We start from the raw sequence: 21383 nt of genomic DNA, 5'->3' as shown, positions 1-21383 counted from the left end.
TTCATTGTTCAAAGGTTTGGAAAAATTGTAATATGTTATATTTTCTTTACTTCTTAGTGCAACAGAATGCAGTTCGGCATTGCTCCTATACAGCTTCCCGGAAACATCTCTATGTTGATAAAAATACGAAGGTCATTTGCCAGGGTTTCACTGGTAAGCAGGTATGTGTGTCTAGATTTTTATTTAAAGTTTAGATTCAAAAATGTAAAACAATTTCACTATTTTCTACTTTATTTAAAATTTATTCACTCATTCAACAATTTTTTTGTTTTTGATTGCTTGTTTGTTTGTTTTTGCTATAAGGGATTAAACCCAGGGGTATTTTTTTTTTTGTTTATTTATTTATTTTTAACGTTTACATAGGGTAATGATGTTTATTTTTTTTTCCCTTCCCCCCACCCCTCCCACCCCTTTTTTCCCTCTATACAGTCCTTCTTTCCTTCATTCTTACCGCTCTCCTTATCCCTAACCCTAAACCTAACCCTAAACCTAATGCTAACCCCTCCCACCCCCCATTATATGTCCTCATCCACTTATCAGCGAGATCATTCGTCCTTTAGTTTTTTGAGATTGGCTTATCTCACTTAGCATGATATTCTCCAATTTCGTCCATTTGCCTACAAATGCCATAATTTTATCATTCTTCATTGCGGAGTAATATTCCATTGTATAAATATGCCACAGTTTCTTTATCCATTCAGCAACTGAAGGGCATCTAGGTTGGTTCCACAATCTGGCTATGGTGAATTGAGCAGCAATGAACATTGATGTGGCTGTATCTCTGTAGTATGCTGATTTTAAGTCCTTTGGGTATAGGCCAAGGAGTGGGATAGCTGGGTCAAATGGTGTTTCCATTCCAAGCTTTCTGAGGAATCTCCACACTGCTTTCCAGAGTGGCTGCACTAATTTGCAACCCCACCAGCAATGTATGAGTGTACCTTTTTCACCACATCCTCGCCAACACCTATTGTTGCTTGTGTTCTTGATAATCGCCATTCTAATTGGGGTGAGATGAAATCTTAGGGTAGTTTTGATTTGCATTTCCCTTATTACTAGGGATGTTGAACATTTTTTCATATATCTGTTGATTACTTGTACATCTTCTTCTGTGAAGTGTCTGTTCATTTCCTTAGCCCATTTGTTGATTGCAGAAATAGAGCAAGCAATTATGAAATTCATCTGGAAGAATAAAAAACCTAGAATAGCTAAAGCAATCCTCAGTAGCAAGAGCGAAGCAGGGGGTATTGCAATACCAGATCTTCAACTCTACTACAAAGCAATAGTAACAAAAACGGCATGGTATTGGTACCAAAATAGACAGGTAGATCAATGGTACAGAATAGAGGACATGGACACAAACCCAAATAAATACAATTTTCTCATACTAGACAAAGGTTCCAACAATATGCAATGGAGAAAAGATAGCCTCTTCAACAAATGGTGCTGGGAAAACTGGAAAACCATATGCAATAGAATGAAATTAAACCCCTATCTCTCACCCTGCACAAAACTCAACTCAAAATGGATCAAGGACCTCGGAATCAGACCAGAGACCCTGCATCTTATAGAAGAAAAAGTAGGTCCAAATCCTCAACTTGTTGGCTTAGGATCAGACTTCCTTAACAGGACTCCCATAGCACAAGAAATAAAAGCAAGAATCAACAACTGGGATAGATTCAAACTAAAAAGCTTTCTCTCAGCAAAGGAAACTATCAGAAATGTGAAGAGAGAGCCTACAGAGTGGGAGAATATTTTTGCCAACCATACCTCAGATAGAGCGCTAATTTCCAGAATCTATAAAGAACTCAAAAAACTCTACATGAAGAATACAAATAACCCAGGGGTATTTTACCACTGAGCTACGTCCCCAGTTCTTTTATTTTGAGACAGGACTTGCTAAGTTTCTAAAGCTGGCCTCAAACTTGTGAGCCTCCTGCTTCAACCTCCTGAGTTACTGAGATTACGGTGTGCACTGGCTGCTATTTTCTCCCTATAATAGTACATGATTGGTGTAGAAAAATAAGTTGTGCAAAAATGGGATTGTATCTTAGGAAGAGATGCCCTAGTTAGCCTGTAAGATGAAAATCGTATTTACACTTGCCTTGAAAATGCATAGAAATAGGCTGTGTTGGAGACCTACAGCATATTCCTTCAGTGTTGGGAGAGGCCACTGTAGATTGCTTGTAACTAGGTCATAAACAAGATCCAGTAGATCACTTGTGTCTAGGTTTTTGTACACAGAAATATTCATTTTTAAATGTGGAATCCACATTCAGTATGAAGAAGTGCATAAACCCAGGGAGGCTTATAAGAACAGGCAAAGGAACCAGCACACTGACTTTTCCCATCTTATATTTTCTCTGGTACAGACTCTTCAAAGAGGTTATCAGGCAGAATTGCTTAAGTATTTTAATTTGTTTGCATTCACTTGTATTTAGACTTTGCCTCTCCCCTGCTTATATCATGAATTTAAATATGTCTGTGATGTGATTCTACAATGAAATGCAACATAAGAATCTCCTTTTCTCATTTCTTATGGTTCTACTCACCAAGATTTCCTTCTATTAATAAGTTGGTTTTTCCAGATTTTTTTTTTAAAATACAAACATTTATCCTTATATTATATATATTTTATGGAGTTTATACTACAGAACTCTATATGGGCATAGCTGTATTCCAGTAAAACTTAATTTACAAAGCCAGATGACAGGACAAATCCCATAGACCATAGTTTGCCAATCCCTTTCTATAGGGTGATACCTAAATAGCCAGACATTTTGTGAGTATCACTTCTACATATATACATTCTAAGGAAAGTAGACGCTTATCCATGATTTGAAGGGCATTCTGTCATTCCCCTCCCAATTACAGTCAGTCTATTTTTGCATATATTAATATTATTAGCATATAATCAAATGCTTGATAAGCCTAAATTTCTCACTTAAGTGAGAAAGCATAATAAACTTCAGTTTTTTATACATATTTTGTTTTTTAGTTTGCTAAACTTTGTGTGATCCTATGACATTTAACCTCTAAGCTTTTTTGGTAAGATCTATTGCCTGTGGTATAAGCACTATTAGGAAACATCTTTATTTTCTGAATATGTAATGATTTACCTAAATATTTAAAACCAAGGTTAGTTTCAGTGTCTTTCAGTTAACTGCAATCAGATTGTCATTCACTTTCCTAGCTTTTGGTTTTTAAAGTAATCGAGAGCCTTAATTGCCTCAGATTTGTTGATTCAGATTCTGTTATTATGGAGGTTATGATAAGATCTGAAAGGTTGAGCTTACCTCCATGGGAAATCTGTAGTTCTCATTAGTTGTTTCTTTGTGCACACATTGTTCCACATATGAATGAAGAATGTTTGTTTTATGGAGTAGATTCCAGTAGTGCACATTTCCAGTGGAACCATCTGATTTCTTTAACTGCCTTTTATGAGCTGCTAAAATTGTTCCTATTCTTAACTGTGTACTGGCTACTGATAATGGAAAATGAAGGAAAGTGAGCTTTTTTTGTTGTTGTTGGTCCCAGGGATTGAACCAGGGGTATGTAACCTCTGAACCATGTCCCCAGCCCTTTTTTATATATTTTAGTAGAAACAGGGTCTCACCAAGTTGCGTAGGGCCTCACTAAGTTGCTGAGGCTGGCTTTGAACTCATGATCCTTCTGCCTCAGCCTCCCCAGTTGCTGGGATTACAGGTGTGCACCACCATGCCCAGCATGTAAGCTTATTTTAAATGGAATGTGATCTCTGTTTAACACCATTTTTAGGCCTAAAATTTTGATTCATTTGAATTTATCTAGTAGTGTAGTCTAGGTCAGTGCTTCTCAAACTATCTGAAGTAAAAGACCAGTTCGGGTTATTGTTTTTAATTTCTATCTAATGTGGATCAGTACTTTTGTAAAAATACAGAAAGAGTTGCAGCAATGTCACTGCTATGTTTATAAACATTCTCTGTTTTGTTTTTTATTAGATTTTTTTTTTTTTATCCTGGGGATTGAACCCAGGGTTGCTTTACCACTGATCTACATCCTGAACCCCTTTTTTGTTTTGAAATACGGGTCTCACCAAGCTGCTTTGAGCCTCACTAGGTTGCTGAGTCTTGCTTCTAATTTGAGATCCTATTGCCTCAACTTTCCCAGTTGCTGGGATTATAGTTGTATACCACCATGCCTGGCTTTTTATTAGATTTTTTATTTTCTCTTTCCCTCCCTTTCCTTTGATCATTTTCTTTTTCTTTTGTTTTGCTCTTGCTTTCTTGCAGACCAGCAAGAGTCTAAATATCACACTTTGAATAGCATTGTTTTAAGAGAGAGAATACTGGCCTATGGTTCTTTGTAAGACTCTGTCACTTCGTTTAATATGCTTGGGGTCAGTTTTCATATTTCGAAAGAGAAATTGAATCAGAAAATTTCTGAAATCCTTAAGGCCCCAGTTTTTATTTCTTAAGTAATTAAGAACTTGAATAGTTGGTTCAGCAGTTTTAGGTCCCTATAGAATGACCAAACAGACCCATTTATTTTTCAACAACTATTTATTGAGTACCTACTGTATGTAATTTAAGTTGTAGTGAACAAAATAGAAAGCACTTTTTTCATGGAATTTATGTTATAGTTGAGAGGAAAAATATCCATCAATGGAATCTATGAGTAATTGCTATGGAAAAAACAAACCAGGGAAAGGAAGAGTGTGTATGGAGTTGTGGTTGGAGTGAGGGAGAGGGAGATTTTATAGTAGGTGGTCAGGGATAGCTTGATTTCTGAGTCAAGATCTTAAAGGAGATACAGACGTGAACCAGTTGGAAAGCTAAGGAAATGTATTCCATGGAGAGAACATAGCAAGGCCATTAGGCAGGTGTGGACCTGCTATGTGTAAGCTATAAGGCCAGTGTGACTGAAGTAAACAATAGCAGAACAGTAAATGAGGGCAAGCAGATAAGGTGGTTTGATGTGGGAGACAGGATGTATGTTAACTTGTAAACCAGTATAAGGAGTTTGGCTTATACTGCAAATGAAATGAAAAAAGAGAGGAGGAGTGATATGGTTGTCCTTACATTTTAACAGAATCACTTTGGTTGCTGGGAAGAATAGATTCAGAGTGAAAAAGTTAATAATCTGTTGAGTTAAGGTGATTTAGACTGAGGTGATAGCTAGCACTACATGTGGGAGAAGTTGTTGATTATGTTTTGAAAGTAGAACAATAAAATTACTAGTGTATCTAATGTGTGATATAAGAAAGGGAAGAATCTGGGATGACTTCATGAATTTTGGTCTGAACATCTGTATGGAGCGGAGTTGTTATTAGCTGAGATGGGGTAGTTTGAGAAAGGGAATGATCAGGAACTCAGTTTCCTGAATGCTCAATTTCTCCAAGTGAAGATGTTAGATCAGCTATTGACAATGGAGTTTAAGGCAAAGGTCTTGGCTAGGTATGTGGGGGCAGGGATGCCAGGAGTCACTGTGTGGATGTTATTTATTTCCATGTAAGAGATGACATCACTAAAGGCACCTGTTTAGATGGAAAAGAAAAGACTAAGGAGAGAAAAAGAGAAGAAAACCAGGGAAAGTGGAGCCCCAGAAATCAAGTGAAAAGAATCTTGCAATCCCTGGAGTTATTTTTGCTGTTTCAACTGGATGGGTTTGCAAGGAGGGTGTACTGGCATCCAGTGGGAAAAGAGTAGGAATATTTTTAAATATCTTTCAAAGTGCAGAATGATCTCCCATAACAAAGAATTGCATGTCTAAAATGTCACTAATGCTGTGGTTGACAGCTCAGTCAGGAGGATCTCAAGTTCAAAGCCAGCCTTAGCAGCTTAGTGAGACCCTAAGCAACTAAGCAAGACCCTGTCTCAAAATGAAAAATAAAAAGAGCTGGGAATGTGACTTAAGTCACATTAATGTGACTTAATTCTGGGTTCAATCCCTGGTACAAAATACTACTACTAATGCCATGGTTGAGGAGGGAAAGTGAATGGATAGGGAAATAAAGGATGTTGAGTAGGCACTGTTGAAGACTTACTGATTTTTAACTTAAAGTGAGAAATTTGAGTATGGATTTGTTTTTCTCTAAATGTGGTTTGGTAGCACATATGCAGTCTTAGAGTAGATGGAAACTTGTGTTTAACCAAGTTGTCATCTTGTGGTATGTGTAATTTGAGGTGAGAGAGAGCCAGGGTTTTTATATGAATGTATTGATCAACTGTGGATTTTAAATTAGATAAAGAGGTATGTGAGGACATGTGGTATTGAGGAACATTGAAAAGAAGATGTTCTTTTAAATAAATAGCAGGTTGTTTCTGATGATCAGCCAAATTTGAAAACAGGGAATTTTAAAAAGACTGTTTTAATGAATATTTTGGCTTCACTGAAGCCTGTTTTGCTTCAGAGTATACAGCTGAAATATAGATATATGCTATTTCTGAAAATAGTTGATTTATTTTTCTTTTCCTAAGTTGCTAAGATTGCTTTTGCTTCTCTGTTGTCTTCTTGATCTGCCTTTTCTCATGGATATTTTGCTTTTTCTCCTCAGGGCACCTTTCATAGCCAGCAGGCATTGGACTATGGCACCAAACTTGTTGGAGGAACCACTCCAGGAAAAGGAGGCAAGACACATCTGGGCTTACCTGTCTTTAATACTGTGAAGGAGGTAATTAATGGTAATTAATGAGTTTGACAAGAAAAGAAAAGCAGGGGAATAGTGACCATTCTTTAGACAGAGATCTTAATTGTGTCCCTTTTGGGATGGTCATTTGCTATTTGAATACTCAGTAACAGAGATATTTAAATCGTGTTAAAAACCAATGTGTCATTTTGGTGTATAGACATACATCATCTCTTCAGGGTAAAGGCATTATGACCTGGCTTCTGTCTGGCTTATTATTCTTTCCTTATCTTTCTTCCAGTATGGTAGTAGTATTAATGTTAGCAGCACCCTCTTAACTCTGAGTATGAACTGTAGCAGGCACTGTGCTGGGTACTTCATGCACAATGCCCCATTCAGGCCTCACCACAATCCCCTGAGGAACTTGCTGTTATCATCCCCCTTTCAAAGTCAAAGATGTTACTAGTGCAGAGAGGGTGTCATAGCTGATAAGACTCAATGTAGTTCAGAGTAAAAGTAGTATGAACAAACTGAATTTTAAAGTTATATTGACATATCAAATGATCCTACTTCTCTAAATTGCTGATTTCCTAGTAATACTTTTTAAATGATTTTTAAATTAAGCTCTCGGTCTTTGCTACAAAACTAAGTGCTTATTGTAAAATGCAGATAGTTATAAAGCTAATTGAAGTTGGCTCAGATCTTGCAGCTTTAGAGACCACATTTTTCTCAACTCAGATCCTACAACTTTAGAGAACTAATTTAAGCTCAGTGTGTTTTCTTCCAGTCTCTTCTACTCTTATCTGAATTTATACAAAAACAAGAGTTTTTTTTTTTTTTGAAAAAAACCATAGTACAAATTCTTGGGTTATTTAATAAAAACAATTCCAGGGAATAACCCTATTACCTAGGATTGACATATAAAGCAGTCCTAACTATACTCCTCTCCTCTTCTTAGCAAACTTTAAAGGTATCTCTCTTAAGGTATTGCATTTTTAAAGTACAGATTTACAGACCTAATCTCTTAGATCTAAATACTAGCCAAATCCAAATCCAAATCCTAATCCTAAAATGTAGAAAAAAGCAAATATCCTTCAAATTGGGATATTTTATTTTACTTTAAGCTTGAAGGTAGACTGTGCTATATGTGTGTATTCAAGTGTTCTGTATTCTAAAAATTTTAAAAATTTAAAAAGTAAAAAAAGTTACAAATCATGTTCTTAGAAGATTTGTCTGACTAGTCAATTCTTTATTAAAATAATTCCTTGAGGCAGACTTTGCTTTTGTCATGGGCTTTTATTAAAAGACAGTTTTGTTGCTAAGCAATTTATTTATTATTCATGGTGTCACAAGATGTGGCATTTGGAATATTCTATAAATTCTTTGACAGATGCTATTTATTTCTTACCTGTTCAGCACTTAGAATTTTCTGCATGAGTAGGAATGACACCTTTCATCCAATCTGATTTCCCATCACATAGTACTTGTTACTGTCTAACTTCTGGCAGTGTTTATAGTTCTTACAGTTGAAAACTATCATTTTCCAATAAAATATCTACATGCTCATGACCTGACTTCTTTTTGGTTCCACCCTAGTTCATATTTCTTCACTTTTGTATCATCATCTTGAATAGAGTATTATAAAATTATTTACTCTGGCATTATTATAGATGATCTGTCAACATCCTTAGACTTTTTTTTCTTCTGTCACAGTTAAGAAAGAGCTTTTTGTTAGGAATGTAGAAGAGAAAGCTCTTTGATATCTGGAAATGTGAGGAATTATTCAGGGGTGATTCTTAAGGACACTCTTTTACTTCTGTCCCTTCTAGTTGTACTGTGCTGGTATGTTCTTTAGCTTAGTACTCATATACATCACATGGCAATCTTCCAAAAAATTTTTGATTTCCATTTTGATTCAGCAACAGTTTTAACATTTATGGAGAGGTTCCTGCTATAACTGAAATGAGTGGTACTTTGGGATCAGTTGTACTCAGGATTAAATCTTGTCCCTGCTACTTCCTAGCTATGAGACCTTGAACGGTTCTTTAATATATCTTGGCCTCAGCATCTCAATTTGTAAAATGGTGACACTAAAATTCAGGGTTGTGGTGCAGTCCTGCTGCTCTTAGAGAGAGGGAGATCTTCAACAGTCTCTGTCTTTAGGGAGCCTCCATTACAGTAGAAGACTTGGCTGCACAGAGAGGTTTATATGTCGAAAATATGTATAGACCAAATGTATAGACCAGGCTCATGTCCGCAGAAAGAACAGTGGTCAAATTGCTGGTCTCCAAGTGCTTTGCATTGTGAAAGGTGACAGCATTAAAACAATGCTTATTTGACACACTTTATTCTGTGGCTATTTATGCATGTGCATTTTTGTTTGATTAGTATATTTCTAATACATATGTATTCATAGTAAGAAAGATAAGAAAACTTCATTCCTTTTGATTATATTTACTGAATATATTTTTCTCTTTTTATTAGTTCAGTACAGTTACACATAATATTGGGGTTCATTTTGACATTCAAGAATAGACTATAATTTGCTTTAATTTAGTCCCTCATACTTCCCCTTTACTTCTCTTCCTCCCTTGCTTTCCTGTACTCTGCTGATCTCTCTTCTGTTTATTCATAGTTTTTTAAAATTAGTATATTATGGATATGCATAAAAGTGAAATTCACTTTTTTAAATTTTTATATGTATGTGGGAAAATTGGGTCAGATTCATTCCACAGTTCCTCCCTTTTCCACTCCCTCTTCCCTCCCCTTCAGTTCCCTTCTTCTACTCCACTGATCTCTTCCGAATATAATATATTTTAAAACATATTTGTAAGCTGAGTTCTGAATGTTTGGAGCACACTAGTCCTTCTGGAGAAGTACAGGGGCTTTGTTAATGAATAGGTGGTCATGGTAAGTCTGGAATAGAACAACCAAACAGCATGACCACAGAAATGAGGGGACACAAATGCATGACGAACTGGAGATTGACAGGAATGAGAGTAACCTTTGTTGTCTCCTGGTGGCATTCTTTCCTGACCCCAATCATAGTATTGAATTTATTTTATAATGTTTATGACTTGATCACTCATGAAGTGCTTTACGGTTAATGTTTCAGGCCAAAGAACAGACAGGAGCAACAGCTTCTGTCATTTATGTTCCTCCTCCTTTTGCTGCTGCCGCCATTGATGAAGCTGTTGAAGCAGAAATGCCCTTGGTTGTGTGCATTACTGAAGGTATCCCTCAACAGGACATGGTACGGGTCAAGCACAAACTGCTGCGCCAGGGAAAGACGAGGCTTATTGGGCCAAACTGCCCTGGAGTCATCAATGTGAGTGCAAAAAATGAAAGAAGCCCGGATTTAACCTCTCACAAAGTTAAATGGCTTTGAACCAACCTAAGGATATTTGTATATTTGATCTATGATTTAAAATTTTTTTCTCTTTTTTTTTTTAACTTTTCTGAAAGAATGATTTTTTTTTTTTTTCCCAGCCTGGAGAATGCAAAATTGGCATCATGCCTGGCCATATTCACAAGAAAGGAAGAATTGGTGAGTTAGTTTGTTACTTTCTTGTAGATTTAAAAAAACAACTCTCAAAACTCAGAATTCATGACTCTGAAAATCAAATTTGTTTAACTTTAGTAGAATTTACCAGAGGTTTTATGACTCAATTCTGTATCCCAAATATAATTAGCTTATTTGAGAAGCAGTTATAATTCTGTAGAATCAGTAAAGATTTTGAAGTTTTTTAAAGATTCTTTTCATGTACAGCACACTGTGGATTCTTTCATGTGTTTACATGAATCAGTAGTCAACTTCATGTTATTACTATAACAGTATTCTATTCTGTGGCTTTACTACAGTTTATTTGCTGTCATAGTGAACATCTTTGTTCCTAGGTTCAAGCCTTATGAATGAGGCTAAGATTCACATTTGTGTATAGGCTTTTTTTTATGGACACATTTTCATTTCTCTGAAGCAAAATACTGAGGAGTGGAATCACTAAATTGTAGGGCTGAATATGTTCAACTCTTTAAAAGCTACCAAATAGTACAGAGAACTGAATGTATCATTTTATATTTTCACAACCAGTGCACGAGAGTTCCAATTGTTCTACATCTTCATGTTTAGTGTTGTCAGTTTTTTTTTTTTTAATTTCGCCATTCTGTTGGCAATGAAATGGAATCTCTGTTTTTAATTTTAGCATTCCCTCATGACTAATCATGTAGAGCATCTTTTCTTGGGTTTTAGAGGATGCATATCGCTTCTTTTGCAAAATATCACTTCAAGTTTTTTGCCTATTATATATTAGTGGGTTGTCTTTTTATTGTTGATTAAAGGGGCTCTATAATATTTTGGATATAAATCCTTTGTCAGATATATGTGTTGTGAATATTTTTATCCTTAGTCTTCCTGGATCCTAAGAATTATTTTACTCTCTTGGATATTACAAACTTTCTCAAAATGTTTTGGGAACGTTGTACTGCTGCTTGGTTAGCTCCTTAAGGAAATGGCCAAACTGATATTTCAAAGTTAGGTTCATTATGACTGTTTTTAGACTATTCATAACTGTGACTAAGATATATTGTTTCTCTATAATAATAGATAATTGTGGTGTTCTTCTCTGTCTGTATACCATGACTCTTAATACTAAATAAGAATAATCGTCATGGTAGGTAAATGTTGATTGTGTAGTTTGCAGAATTGGGTTAAAGGTCATGATTTTTGTTTATTACTAATGTTTCTTAGAGCTGTCAATCCTTCTGCCAGTAGGATACTTGATAGGTTTGCTTAGGGAGGTTACAGGAAACTCCATAAGCCATCTGAGCTCCACTGGGGCCTGATCCACATAGTCACTGATGTCCTAATACATGTTTGAATATTCTTTGTATTCTTTGGTCTGCTTTGAATGAGTGTTCTTAATACTTCATAGCATTTGCTATACACTAGGGGAAAAAAATAGTTACCTATAGATCACCAAAAGATATTCATTGTTCTTTTCATAATCCTGCCTCTATTCTTAATATTTGGAAGTAATACCAACCTTGACCTTGAGAGGAAAAGGAGTTGACTGTGGTGTGTATGGTAACATTGGGGTTAATAGTGAACCATTCAGTGAAGGAAATTGTTTCTACACAAAAAAATACTTAGGTTTCATTGTGATAAGTAAAACATAACTTTTTTTCTTTTTCTCCCAATATAAAGGGCAACAGGAAATATAAAAGCACTGAGGAGATATATAGAAAGAGATTTTATTCCATTTCTGTTTGGGATGATCAGGAAAGACTTCTAAGACAAAGTAGCATTTAAGCTTTTGATGTAGGCCTTGGAGGATAGTGAGAATTTTTATGAGATGGTCAAGTGTTCCATTTTAAACAGAACAAATATGGAAAGATAGGAGAGCCTGAAGTGTAATTGAGAAATAACCCAGCACTCTAGAATAGAGAAATAATGGGAATAAGTCTTGGAAGGGAGCCTGAGCCTGTGCTCTATTGGGGTGTTGGAACAGAGTTCCACATGAAATGAGGCATTGTCAGGGAGAGACCTAGCTCTCACTGTCTGGTAAAATTCATCTGAAAGAACAACATGGCAGTGTGCCATCAGGTACTGTCTTAGCAGTGACCAAGATACTTGCTTGCCTTTCTCTCAATTTGACTGACTAATGCAAAGAATCATGTGTACCTGAATTCATAGTGAGAAGGTGTGTATTTATCACTTTGTACCCATGAATTTACAACAACGGTGATACAACACTTTTCCTAGGAATGTGAACATGCTACATTGAATCTAAGGTAGTGTATGGTTATTATGGTTTTTGTCTCAATCTGGCAAGAATTTTACTTGCCCTTTTAGGGGCATGATACTGTTACCTGAGATCTTCTGAGTTCTTAAAATGTGCTCCAAAGCAGAAGTTTAAAAAAGGAAAACCACAGACATGCTATGGTTACACTGTAGAGGCAATTCTCTGATCTTAATAAGGTTTTGTGATTTATTTTTAAAAAATTAAATTTAATATGTTCAACAACCGAAGTTTATTTATTCATGCTTTTTAACCTGTTCAAATTAGGGATACAACCATTATGTATAAATTGTGGCCCCGGATCAATTACCTTTGCAGAAGCTTAGCTAAGCATAATGTACTATAAAATAAGAAGACCATTGTATAAGGGAAATTGTGGATAAAGGAGACTTGATGAATCCAGAGGGATATTGCCTATGTATTGTTAGAAAATGCTTCAGAAAATAATTGTGGGGAAGATAGATAGCATTGCTAAATAAGACTCATGTTGGTTTTGATGGTTTAATGGTTGGGATACCTGAAGTCAGTCTGTTGCGTTCTACTACCCAAAGCAGAATTGTGCCTACCAAGTTTATATTGTTATTCTTATCTTCATAAAGATTCTCACAAGATTTTCTTGCATTGCTTTTTAATCATAAAATAACCTTAATAATGTACTTTATTCATCTAATTTTAATAACTTCCCTTTTCTCACTGCATCATTTGAAGGTATTGATTTAGATAGCAAATCATGGAATGAATTTTATACATACCCATGTTAGTTACTCAGAATATTTTCAATATAGTTTACCATATAATAATCTATTACATAAATGCAATCTAATATTTTTAAATTCTTTTAATTTAAGGTATTGTGTCCAGATCTGGCACCCTGACTTATGAAGCAGTTCACCAAACAACACAAGTTGGATTGGGGCAATCTTTGTGTGTTGGTGAGGGATTTTTGCTAAAATCATTTTTTGGAATGTAGTCTCTTTAATGAATGAGTATAGTAATTATTATTTATTTGATTATTTATGAGGTTTTAATACCATTTTATTAAAAAGATATTGTGATCTTAAGTTTAATTTGTCTAAGTGTGAAGCTCTTCTGTATTTTTTCAAGATTCATGGTCTGAGATTTGATTTTCAGGTTGCAAACAACCATTCTTTGATGTGTGGCCCCTAGAGAGTTTTCCTGCCTAAAAATATCACTTATTTTGCTACTGTGAAGAAATGGTTTCTTATGTTAGTACTTTTATTATTATTGTAATTATTTTCAGCGCTTCTTAGTTGCTGAATTCTTTACCATTCATTGTTTCATTCCTAAAGCAATCCTCTGAGATACCTCTCAGCTGACAAGTTGGTTATAGACTTATTGGGCAGAAAGTCAAGTTTGAGTAGGACTGAGTTCCCTAAGTCATCTCTTTTTGCCGCACCACATTGCCTCTCACTTCAAAAAATAAAAATTCCAACAAGTTTTTTACATTTTAAAATAATTTCAGTCTTTTTTGCCAAAAGCCAAGCCAGTTTCTCATTTTTATAACTATTTCTTCAAAGCCTTAGAATATCTTTTAAAAGCCTTTCAGAAATATCTTTTATGTAATAAAAGATTATAAAATATAGTTTTGGAATATTTTTGTTACTTTTGGAATTCATAAATTCAATTTGAAAACATTAATTTCTGCTTGTAAAGCACAATCTTTGACACAGATAATTAAATGTGATGGAGAACAAGAACAGATTTGGAAATAGATTTGCCAATTCCATTTTCTCCAGCTTCAGTTTTTAATTTTTAAATGTAGGATAACAATGTCTATCTCACAGAGAGCTTGGGGGAATTAACAAATATCAGGTATAAAGTATGCTAATAAAGCACATGATTTGTCATAATGGTTGACACCTAATAAATGCTAGTTTCTTTCTTCAACTTCAGTTTTCAGAGATGCACTGAAAAGTAAAATAATCAAGTCTGCTCTTAGTAAGTTTATAATTTAAAAATTAAAAAAATGTTGCAGCCACTCTGTAGGGAACATTTACTTTAATCCTTCCCAAGTACTCATTCTTAAATGTTGCATGCCCTATGTGCAGGCTCTCATCATTCACGCTGAATTTAAAGAAAAGATAGCCACACACGTTGATACTTGTGCCTTAAAACTTGTAAGTGGTTTTGCTGCAGTTTGCTTTATCAAATAGTTCCTCTGAGGAGATAAATTTGCTAAATATTTAATCTCTTGCTAATTTTTTCCTATGGTGAAACATCAGCTTACAGCACAAATCCCCATTTTCTTAAAATGCTCATTCTAAAGAGTTAGTCTGGAATAACTTTGTGCGAGAGAAGAGGCTTAAGTAAAGGAGCTGAAACACAAAGAGGGTTGTTTTTGTGCAGACCAGGAACCAGCAACTATTTTCATTGGTATAATATTAACAAACACAAATAAATGTAAAATTTTGTGGTTTTTGAATATTAAGTGCAAAAGTAATGATACATTTTGAAAGATTCAGAAGGGATAAGCAAAATCAGTTAGAATAGCATTCTTTACCTAAATTCCATGATTTATCCTTAAATATTCAATTGATGTTGATATTCTTTGACTTTCCCAGGCATTGGAGGTGATCCCTTTAATGGAACCAATTTTATTGACTGCCTTGAAATCTTTCTGAATGATTCAGCCACAGAAGGCATCATATTGATTGGTGAAATTGGTGGTAATGCAGAAGAAAATGCTGCAGAATTTTTGAAGCAACATAATTCAGTACGTTTGATTTTTTTAAATATAGCTCTTTGCTCTGAATAATATCAGAGGTTTGTTTTAGAAGTTAGTGTTATTTTTTTCAATGATGAGTGTTTCAAGAAAACATGAAAGATAACTAAACTTTTCTGAGCAGGGTTTTCTCTACTACACTCCTCTTTCTGTGATGATTCTCCTTCCTATTCCCACAGTGCCTATTTTGTTTCCCTACTCTGAATCCTCCTCCCCAGGTATCACCTCTCACTTTGTGATTAGTGAGCTGTCTTCTTCTGCACAAAGAACATTCAGGCCATCAGCCCAAGCCCCCACTTGACCTGCAGATATAAATTTTCACCTGTGTTTGATGTTCTTTCTCCAGGTTGCAGGGGAAATAAATGTACTTTCTCAAGGCTAACCCTTCTAATAAGATACTCTCCTTTATACCCTTATCCAGGATCTTGCTTCTCTCTAGCTTCAGTCTTTTCTTGTAGAGTGGCACTTTCCTTCAAAGATCATATAGAAAGGCTTTTCTTTCCATGTCCTCTGAAGGCTTTCCTTAGGAAAGCCACTGTCTTAGAATTAAATGTGTAAAGGAGTTGTGATGGAGTTGTATCATAATTTCATTTAACTGAAGGGAATTACTCTCCTTTCCTAGGGTGAAGTGGGTGGTTGGGAGGAGACTTAGTAATGAATGAAGCAACTCACTCCCCACATCCCCCACCTACTCATTGACTGTGTGCTCTGGCCGTTGTGTCTCAGAGCTGTGGGAAAACCTGCAGATGATTTTGAGAGTTTCTCTGGTGCTGATGAGTGAGTGAGTAAAAAGCATTTCAGACCGTCAAGAGGATGGATATAACTTTCTCTTAATACTTGTGAAAAAAATTAAAGATTGAATGAATTAAATGTCACAGGGTAAAAAATGAATATTGGAATGTTAAAGGAACCAATATTGTCACCTACAGGCCCATATACACAAAACCATGTGCATTTATTTAAGGAATTTTCAAGGGCTATTTTGAGTATACTTGATTTTCTTCTGTTGTGATTTTAAGTCCTAACTTCAATATAATATGTGACTCAACCTTCCCCACATTTCTGAATCTTTTTCCTACCTTGTTATTCTGTACCTAATCCATAGCAGTCTGGCTTCCGTCTGTCACTTCAAAGCTGTGTGACCTTGAGAATGTTTCTTAACCTCGCTGTCTTAGTTTTCTCATTAACAAAGGAAGAATATAATAGTATAAGCCTTCTAGAATTGTTTTAAGGATTGTGAAGTTTAAATGACTCAATAACATGTAGCAAAGTAGTGTCTGGCACATAATAGGCCCTCTTACTGGCTGTTTACTGCTCTTGAATCTCTTTACTCTCCTGACAGTTTTTTGCAGAGGTTCCCAGTGGCTTCCATTCATTCTTCATCCTATCCAGTAAGTCCTTTTGTTTTTTCTCCTAGTTTTCCTCCCCTGGACCTATTTTATGTGCCTGTTCATTAGGTATAAGTGATTATCTTGCATAATCAACTTTGCATTTCATAGTTTCCATGGCAGAAACCTCAGAACCATCTTTCATTTCTCTTTACTCCCATTTCTTCCAGTGGCTAAGCTCTATCTCAGAGTGGTATGTCTAGATTTAGGATTCCATCTATTACTCCCTCTCTTCTGGTTTGGGTCTGCGTCTTTTCTCACTTGTCCATCTCTGAATCTTATCTCTCTCTTTTTTAAATTTTTAAACTTTTTTGTAATGTTTTGGTACTGGATTGAACCCAGGGGTGCTTTACCACTGAGCTACATCCACAGCCCTTTATATTACTTTGAGACAGGGCCTTGATAAGTTGCTGAGGCTGGCCTTGAACTGCAGTCTTCCCCGCTTAGCCTCCCAAGTTGTGGGGATTATAGGCATGGGCCATCATGCCTGGACTTTTTTTGTTGTTGTTGTTGTCTCTTAAGAGTTTTTATTAGTGCATTATAATTATACATATCAGCAGAATTCATTATACCATATTCATATAAGCACATATAACATAATTGGCTCAACCTCCTTCTGTAGTACCTTTCCTTTCTCTCTCCTCTTTCCTTCCCTCTTCCCTTGCCAACCCCTTGTTCTATTCTACTGATTTCTGTTATATTACTATCATTATTTTAATTAGTGCATTATCATTTTACGTATAAGTAGGATTAATTGTAGCCTATTTATACATGTACATAGCATAATTTGGTAAATTCTGTTTCCCAGTACTACTCCATGCACTTTCCTCCTCCCTGCCTCTAGATCCAGTTCCTCTACTCATTTGGTCTCCTTTCTGTTTTCATGAGATCTCTGCTTTTTTTAATCCCCCTCACCCCGCCCCCCACATCTTATCCATCTAATTTCTGAACATGAATTGGTTTGACCTTTGACTCTTTGGATCTGCCTTATTTCATTCAATATGATGTTTTCCAATTCCATCTATTACCAGAAAATCACATAATTTCATTTTTCTTTATATCCTTTGTATATGTATACCACAGTTTCTTTATCCATTAGTCTGTTGACAGGCAGCTAGGCTGGCTCCTTAATGTCTCTCTTGTGAATTGCATGCCTATAAATATTGGTATGTATATATCACTATAGTATATTGATTTTAGTTCTTTTGGATGAATATCAAGGAATGGGATAGCTAGGTCATATGATGGTTCCATTCCTATCCTTTTTAGAGATCTCCATATTGCATTCCCAAGTAGTTATACTAATTTACAGTCCCACCAACAGTTTATAAGTATACCTTTTCTCTCACATTCACACCAGCAGTTATTGTGTTTTCTTAATGATTGCTTTTCTAAGTGGAGTGAGATGGATCTCAATGTAGTTTTGATTTGTGTCTCTTTGATTGTTAGGAATGTTGAATTTTTAAAAAATATGTTTGTTGGCCATTTGTATTTCTTCTTTTGAGAAATGTCTGCTTAGCTCATTTGCCCATTTATTTATTGGGTTATTAATTTTGGGGGGAGTTAAATTTTTTGAGTTCTTTTTTTTTTTTTTCTTTATATACTGAATATTAATTCCCTGTTGGAAGAGTAGCTGGCAAAGATGTTCTCCCATGCTGTAAGCTCTCTTTTCACACTGTTTTTTTCTTTGCTCTGCAGAAGTTTTTAAATTTGGTGCCATCCCACCAAATTAAATTTTGGTTTCATAGGCTTGAGGAGTCTTATCAAGAAAGTTGGTGTCTGTGCCAATATATTGGAGTATTGATCCTATGTTTTCTTCTAGCACTTGCAGTGTTTCTGATGTAATTTCTAGGTCTTTGATAAACTTTTGAGCTGTTTTTTGAGAAATAGGGATCTAGTTTCATTCTTCTGCATACAGATATCTAGTTTTCTCAGCATCATTTGTTAAAAGGCTATCTTTTCTCCAACACACGTTTTTGGCACTTTTGTCAAGGATCTATGTATCTACGTGGATTTGTCACTGTGTCTTCTGTTCTGTTCCACTGGTCTTCATGCCTGTTCTTATGCCAATACTGTGCTGTTTTTGTTGTTACAGCAGTGTAGTATAATTTTTTTTTTTTTTCTGTAGTAGTATTTGAGATCAGGTAATGTGATGTCTCCAGGATTGCTCTTGTTGTGCATGATTGCTTTGACTATTCTAGGTCTTTTATTTTTTTCATATGAATTTTAGAACTGTTTTTTTCTATGTCTGCAAAAAATGTCATTGGTATTTTAATGGAAATAACATTGAATCTGTAGATCGCTTTTGGTAATATAACCACTTTGATAATGTTAATTCTTCATATCCAGAAACATGGGGGGAGGGGTCTTTCCATCCTCTAAGGTCTTCAATTTTCATTGTAAAGTTCTTTCACTTCCTTTGTTAGAATTTTCTTGAGACTATTGGAATTATTTTTCTCATTTCTTTCTCAGCAGATTTATTATTAGAGTATGGGAGAAACTATTGATTTTTGCTTGATGATCTTATATTCTGCTACTTTGCTGAATTTATCAGATCTAAGAGTGGAATTTTTTGGAGCTGTGCTTTAATCCTCACTTGAAGTTTGGAGATGAGAAGTGGTCAACTTCCCCTCTCCATTTCCTTCTTTATCACATTCTTTAGAACCTTATCTTACTGCAAACTTTCCTAGGCACTGATTAATGTTTAACCCACACCTTCCTATTCTGATCCCCACTTTTGGAGGGCTATGGGGGAGGAATCAAGTGAAAATTATTATCACTCAGATACAGGATTCTCATATTTCTATGCATAGATCATGAATGAATGAGTAAATGACTTGTGAAGTCTTTTTAATTCTATTCCACACCTACTACAGTAGGTGCTGGACATACAGAAATGAGTGAGAACAATGTTTTTGTCTTCAGGGAATTTATTACATGGGAAGTATGTCACAGTCAGTGTACTGAATATAACAGTAGAAATATTGAAATGACACAGCAGGGTCACTCAAGAGGTGATCATCTCTAAGATCTTTTTTTAGCTCATTAATTACTATTATTTTTTTTATTTTTTTATTAAAATATTTTTTATTTTTCCAGACACATTTTGATTCAAATGAATTCAGCAAAATAGCAGGTTATAAAATCAACACACATAAATCATTGATTATTTTAATAATTAGTTTTCTCTGGAATTTCACCCCTTTAATATCTGTGATTTCCTTTGTTGGGGAGATTATAAATTTGGGCAAAAGACTTGTTTGCCTGTTTTCTTATGTTGAGATGGGATTCCTCTTCCTCTTTCACAAGGAGTTCCTTTTATGAGCAGTTGTCTCTTGTAATAAGTCCTGTGCTGGCTGTATATCTTAACTTCGACATGTAGACCTGGAGTTCTCCAAGTGTTAATTTTAACCTCCAATTCTTCTCAATTAGCCACTGCAGAACTACCACTTTAATTTACTCTTGGAGAACTACTTCAGCACTATGGAGTCCTCTGAGCCACCATCTTGGAAACGCTCTGCTTTTGCTATAGGAGTGAATATCCTTCAGTGGATTTTTTAGAGGTTCCCCCCGCCACCGGGTCAGTTCCTCTTAGGGACTAGTCATTGGTTTGGGGGTTTTGTCTCCCCTATTCTACACATTAAAGTATTATTGAAGCTTGAGCAGGGTTAGTTTGTATGTGAAGCAAAGTACAAACTTTTAGTGTCCCAGTAGATTGCCAGCACCTCTCTTAAACATGGGAAACAAACAACAGCAGCACCAGCAATTCACAGCATTAAAATACATACCCAGTGCCTAGTATGACATCTGCAAAATAAATTACCACAAAAAGAGAAATGGTGAGATCAGCAGTTAACAACGCCAACAACAATAAACACCTATGAGCTGTCTCAAAAGACAAAACAAAAGCAAAATACACATAGGTGAAAAATAAAGAGAAATAAAAGTGAGAAAAATAGCAGACAATTATATGTATATCCACAAACCAAACAACACGGCAAGAACACCAAAAAAAAAGGAGAAAAGGAAAAAAATAACTGAAAGAATTTTCTCCACTGAAGTTGTCAAAACTGTCAACAAAAATGAATATTCATTGCCTATGCCAGACTGCCCTTCTTTGTATTTCTTTTTGGACTGTGTTTCCAAAAAGATCCCTTAGAGAGAGTAAACCCTGGGGTTTATTAACCCCTTCTTTTAATGTTGCTTACCAAGCTGCCAACTAGAGTATCCTAGAACTCAGGCTGGCTAAACTAGCTTTTAGCTTCCTTTTCTCACAAGTATAAGGTAGGACAGAAGGGACATACTGTCAACTACAGTTTTGTCCTTATAGATTGATATACTCCCAGGGTGGGACTGATGCAGTTTTTTTTTTTTTTTAGTAGAGCCAGTGTATTTTTTCCCTATTATTTTATTGATCTATTATAGTTGTACATAATGGTGGGATTTGTTGTTTATATTCATACAAGAGCACAACATAACAATGTAATTTGGTCAGTATCATGCCCCACTATTTCCCCTTTCTCTCACTTCCTCCCTTCCCCCGGTCCCTTTACTTTACTGATCTCCATTTCATTTTCATAAGATCTCTTCCTCCACACGCACACATGCACCTTTGTTTTCCTTCTTCCTCTCTAGCTTTCACATATGAGAGAAAACACAACGCTTGACCTTGTGAGTTTGACTTATTTTACTTAACAGTGTTTTCAGATTCTATCCATTTTCCTACAAATGTCATAATTTAATCTTTCTTTATGACGGAATAAAACTCCCTTGTGTATATATACCACATTTTCTTTATCCATCATCCATTGATGGACACCTAGGCTGATTCCACAGTCAGCTATTGTGAA

The 21383-nt window shown here is 35.5% G+C and overlaps 1 protein-coding gene across 1 annotated transcript in view; it reads left to right on the top strand.

Annotated features, from left to right (window-relative positions):
* Positions 1-21383, top strand: part of Suclg1 (succinate-CoA ligase GDP/ADP-forming subunit alpha) — a 34564-nt gene that overhangs the window by 7698 nt on the left and 5483 nt on the right. Inside the window, exons 2-7 of the mRNA XM_047523273.1 lie at positions 58-161; positions 6533-6649; positions 9720-9932; positions 10094-10151; positions 13251-13334; positions 14985-15136. Of these exons, the coding sequence (XP_047379229.1) occupies positions 58-161; positions 6533-6649; positions 9720-9932; positions 10094-10151; positions 13251-13334; positions 14985-15136 (728 nt within the window). The remainder of the gene's footprint in view (positions 1-57; positions 162-6532; positions 6650-9719; positions 9933-10093; positions 10152-13250; positions 13335-14984; positions 15137-21383) is intronic.

The sequence above is a fragment of the Sciurus carolinensis genome, chromosome 13 (assembly GCF_902686445.1).
Source record: "Sciurus carolinensis chromosome 13, mSciCar1.2, whole genome shotgun sequence".
NCBI classification, from domain to species: domain Eukaryota; kingdom Metazoa; phylum Chordata; class Mammalia; order Rodentia; family Sciuridae; genus Sciurus; species Sciurus carolinensis.
Note: the sequence above shows the minus strand (reverse complement) of the source record. Positions and strands in the feature narration are given on the sequence as shown.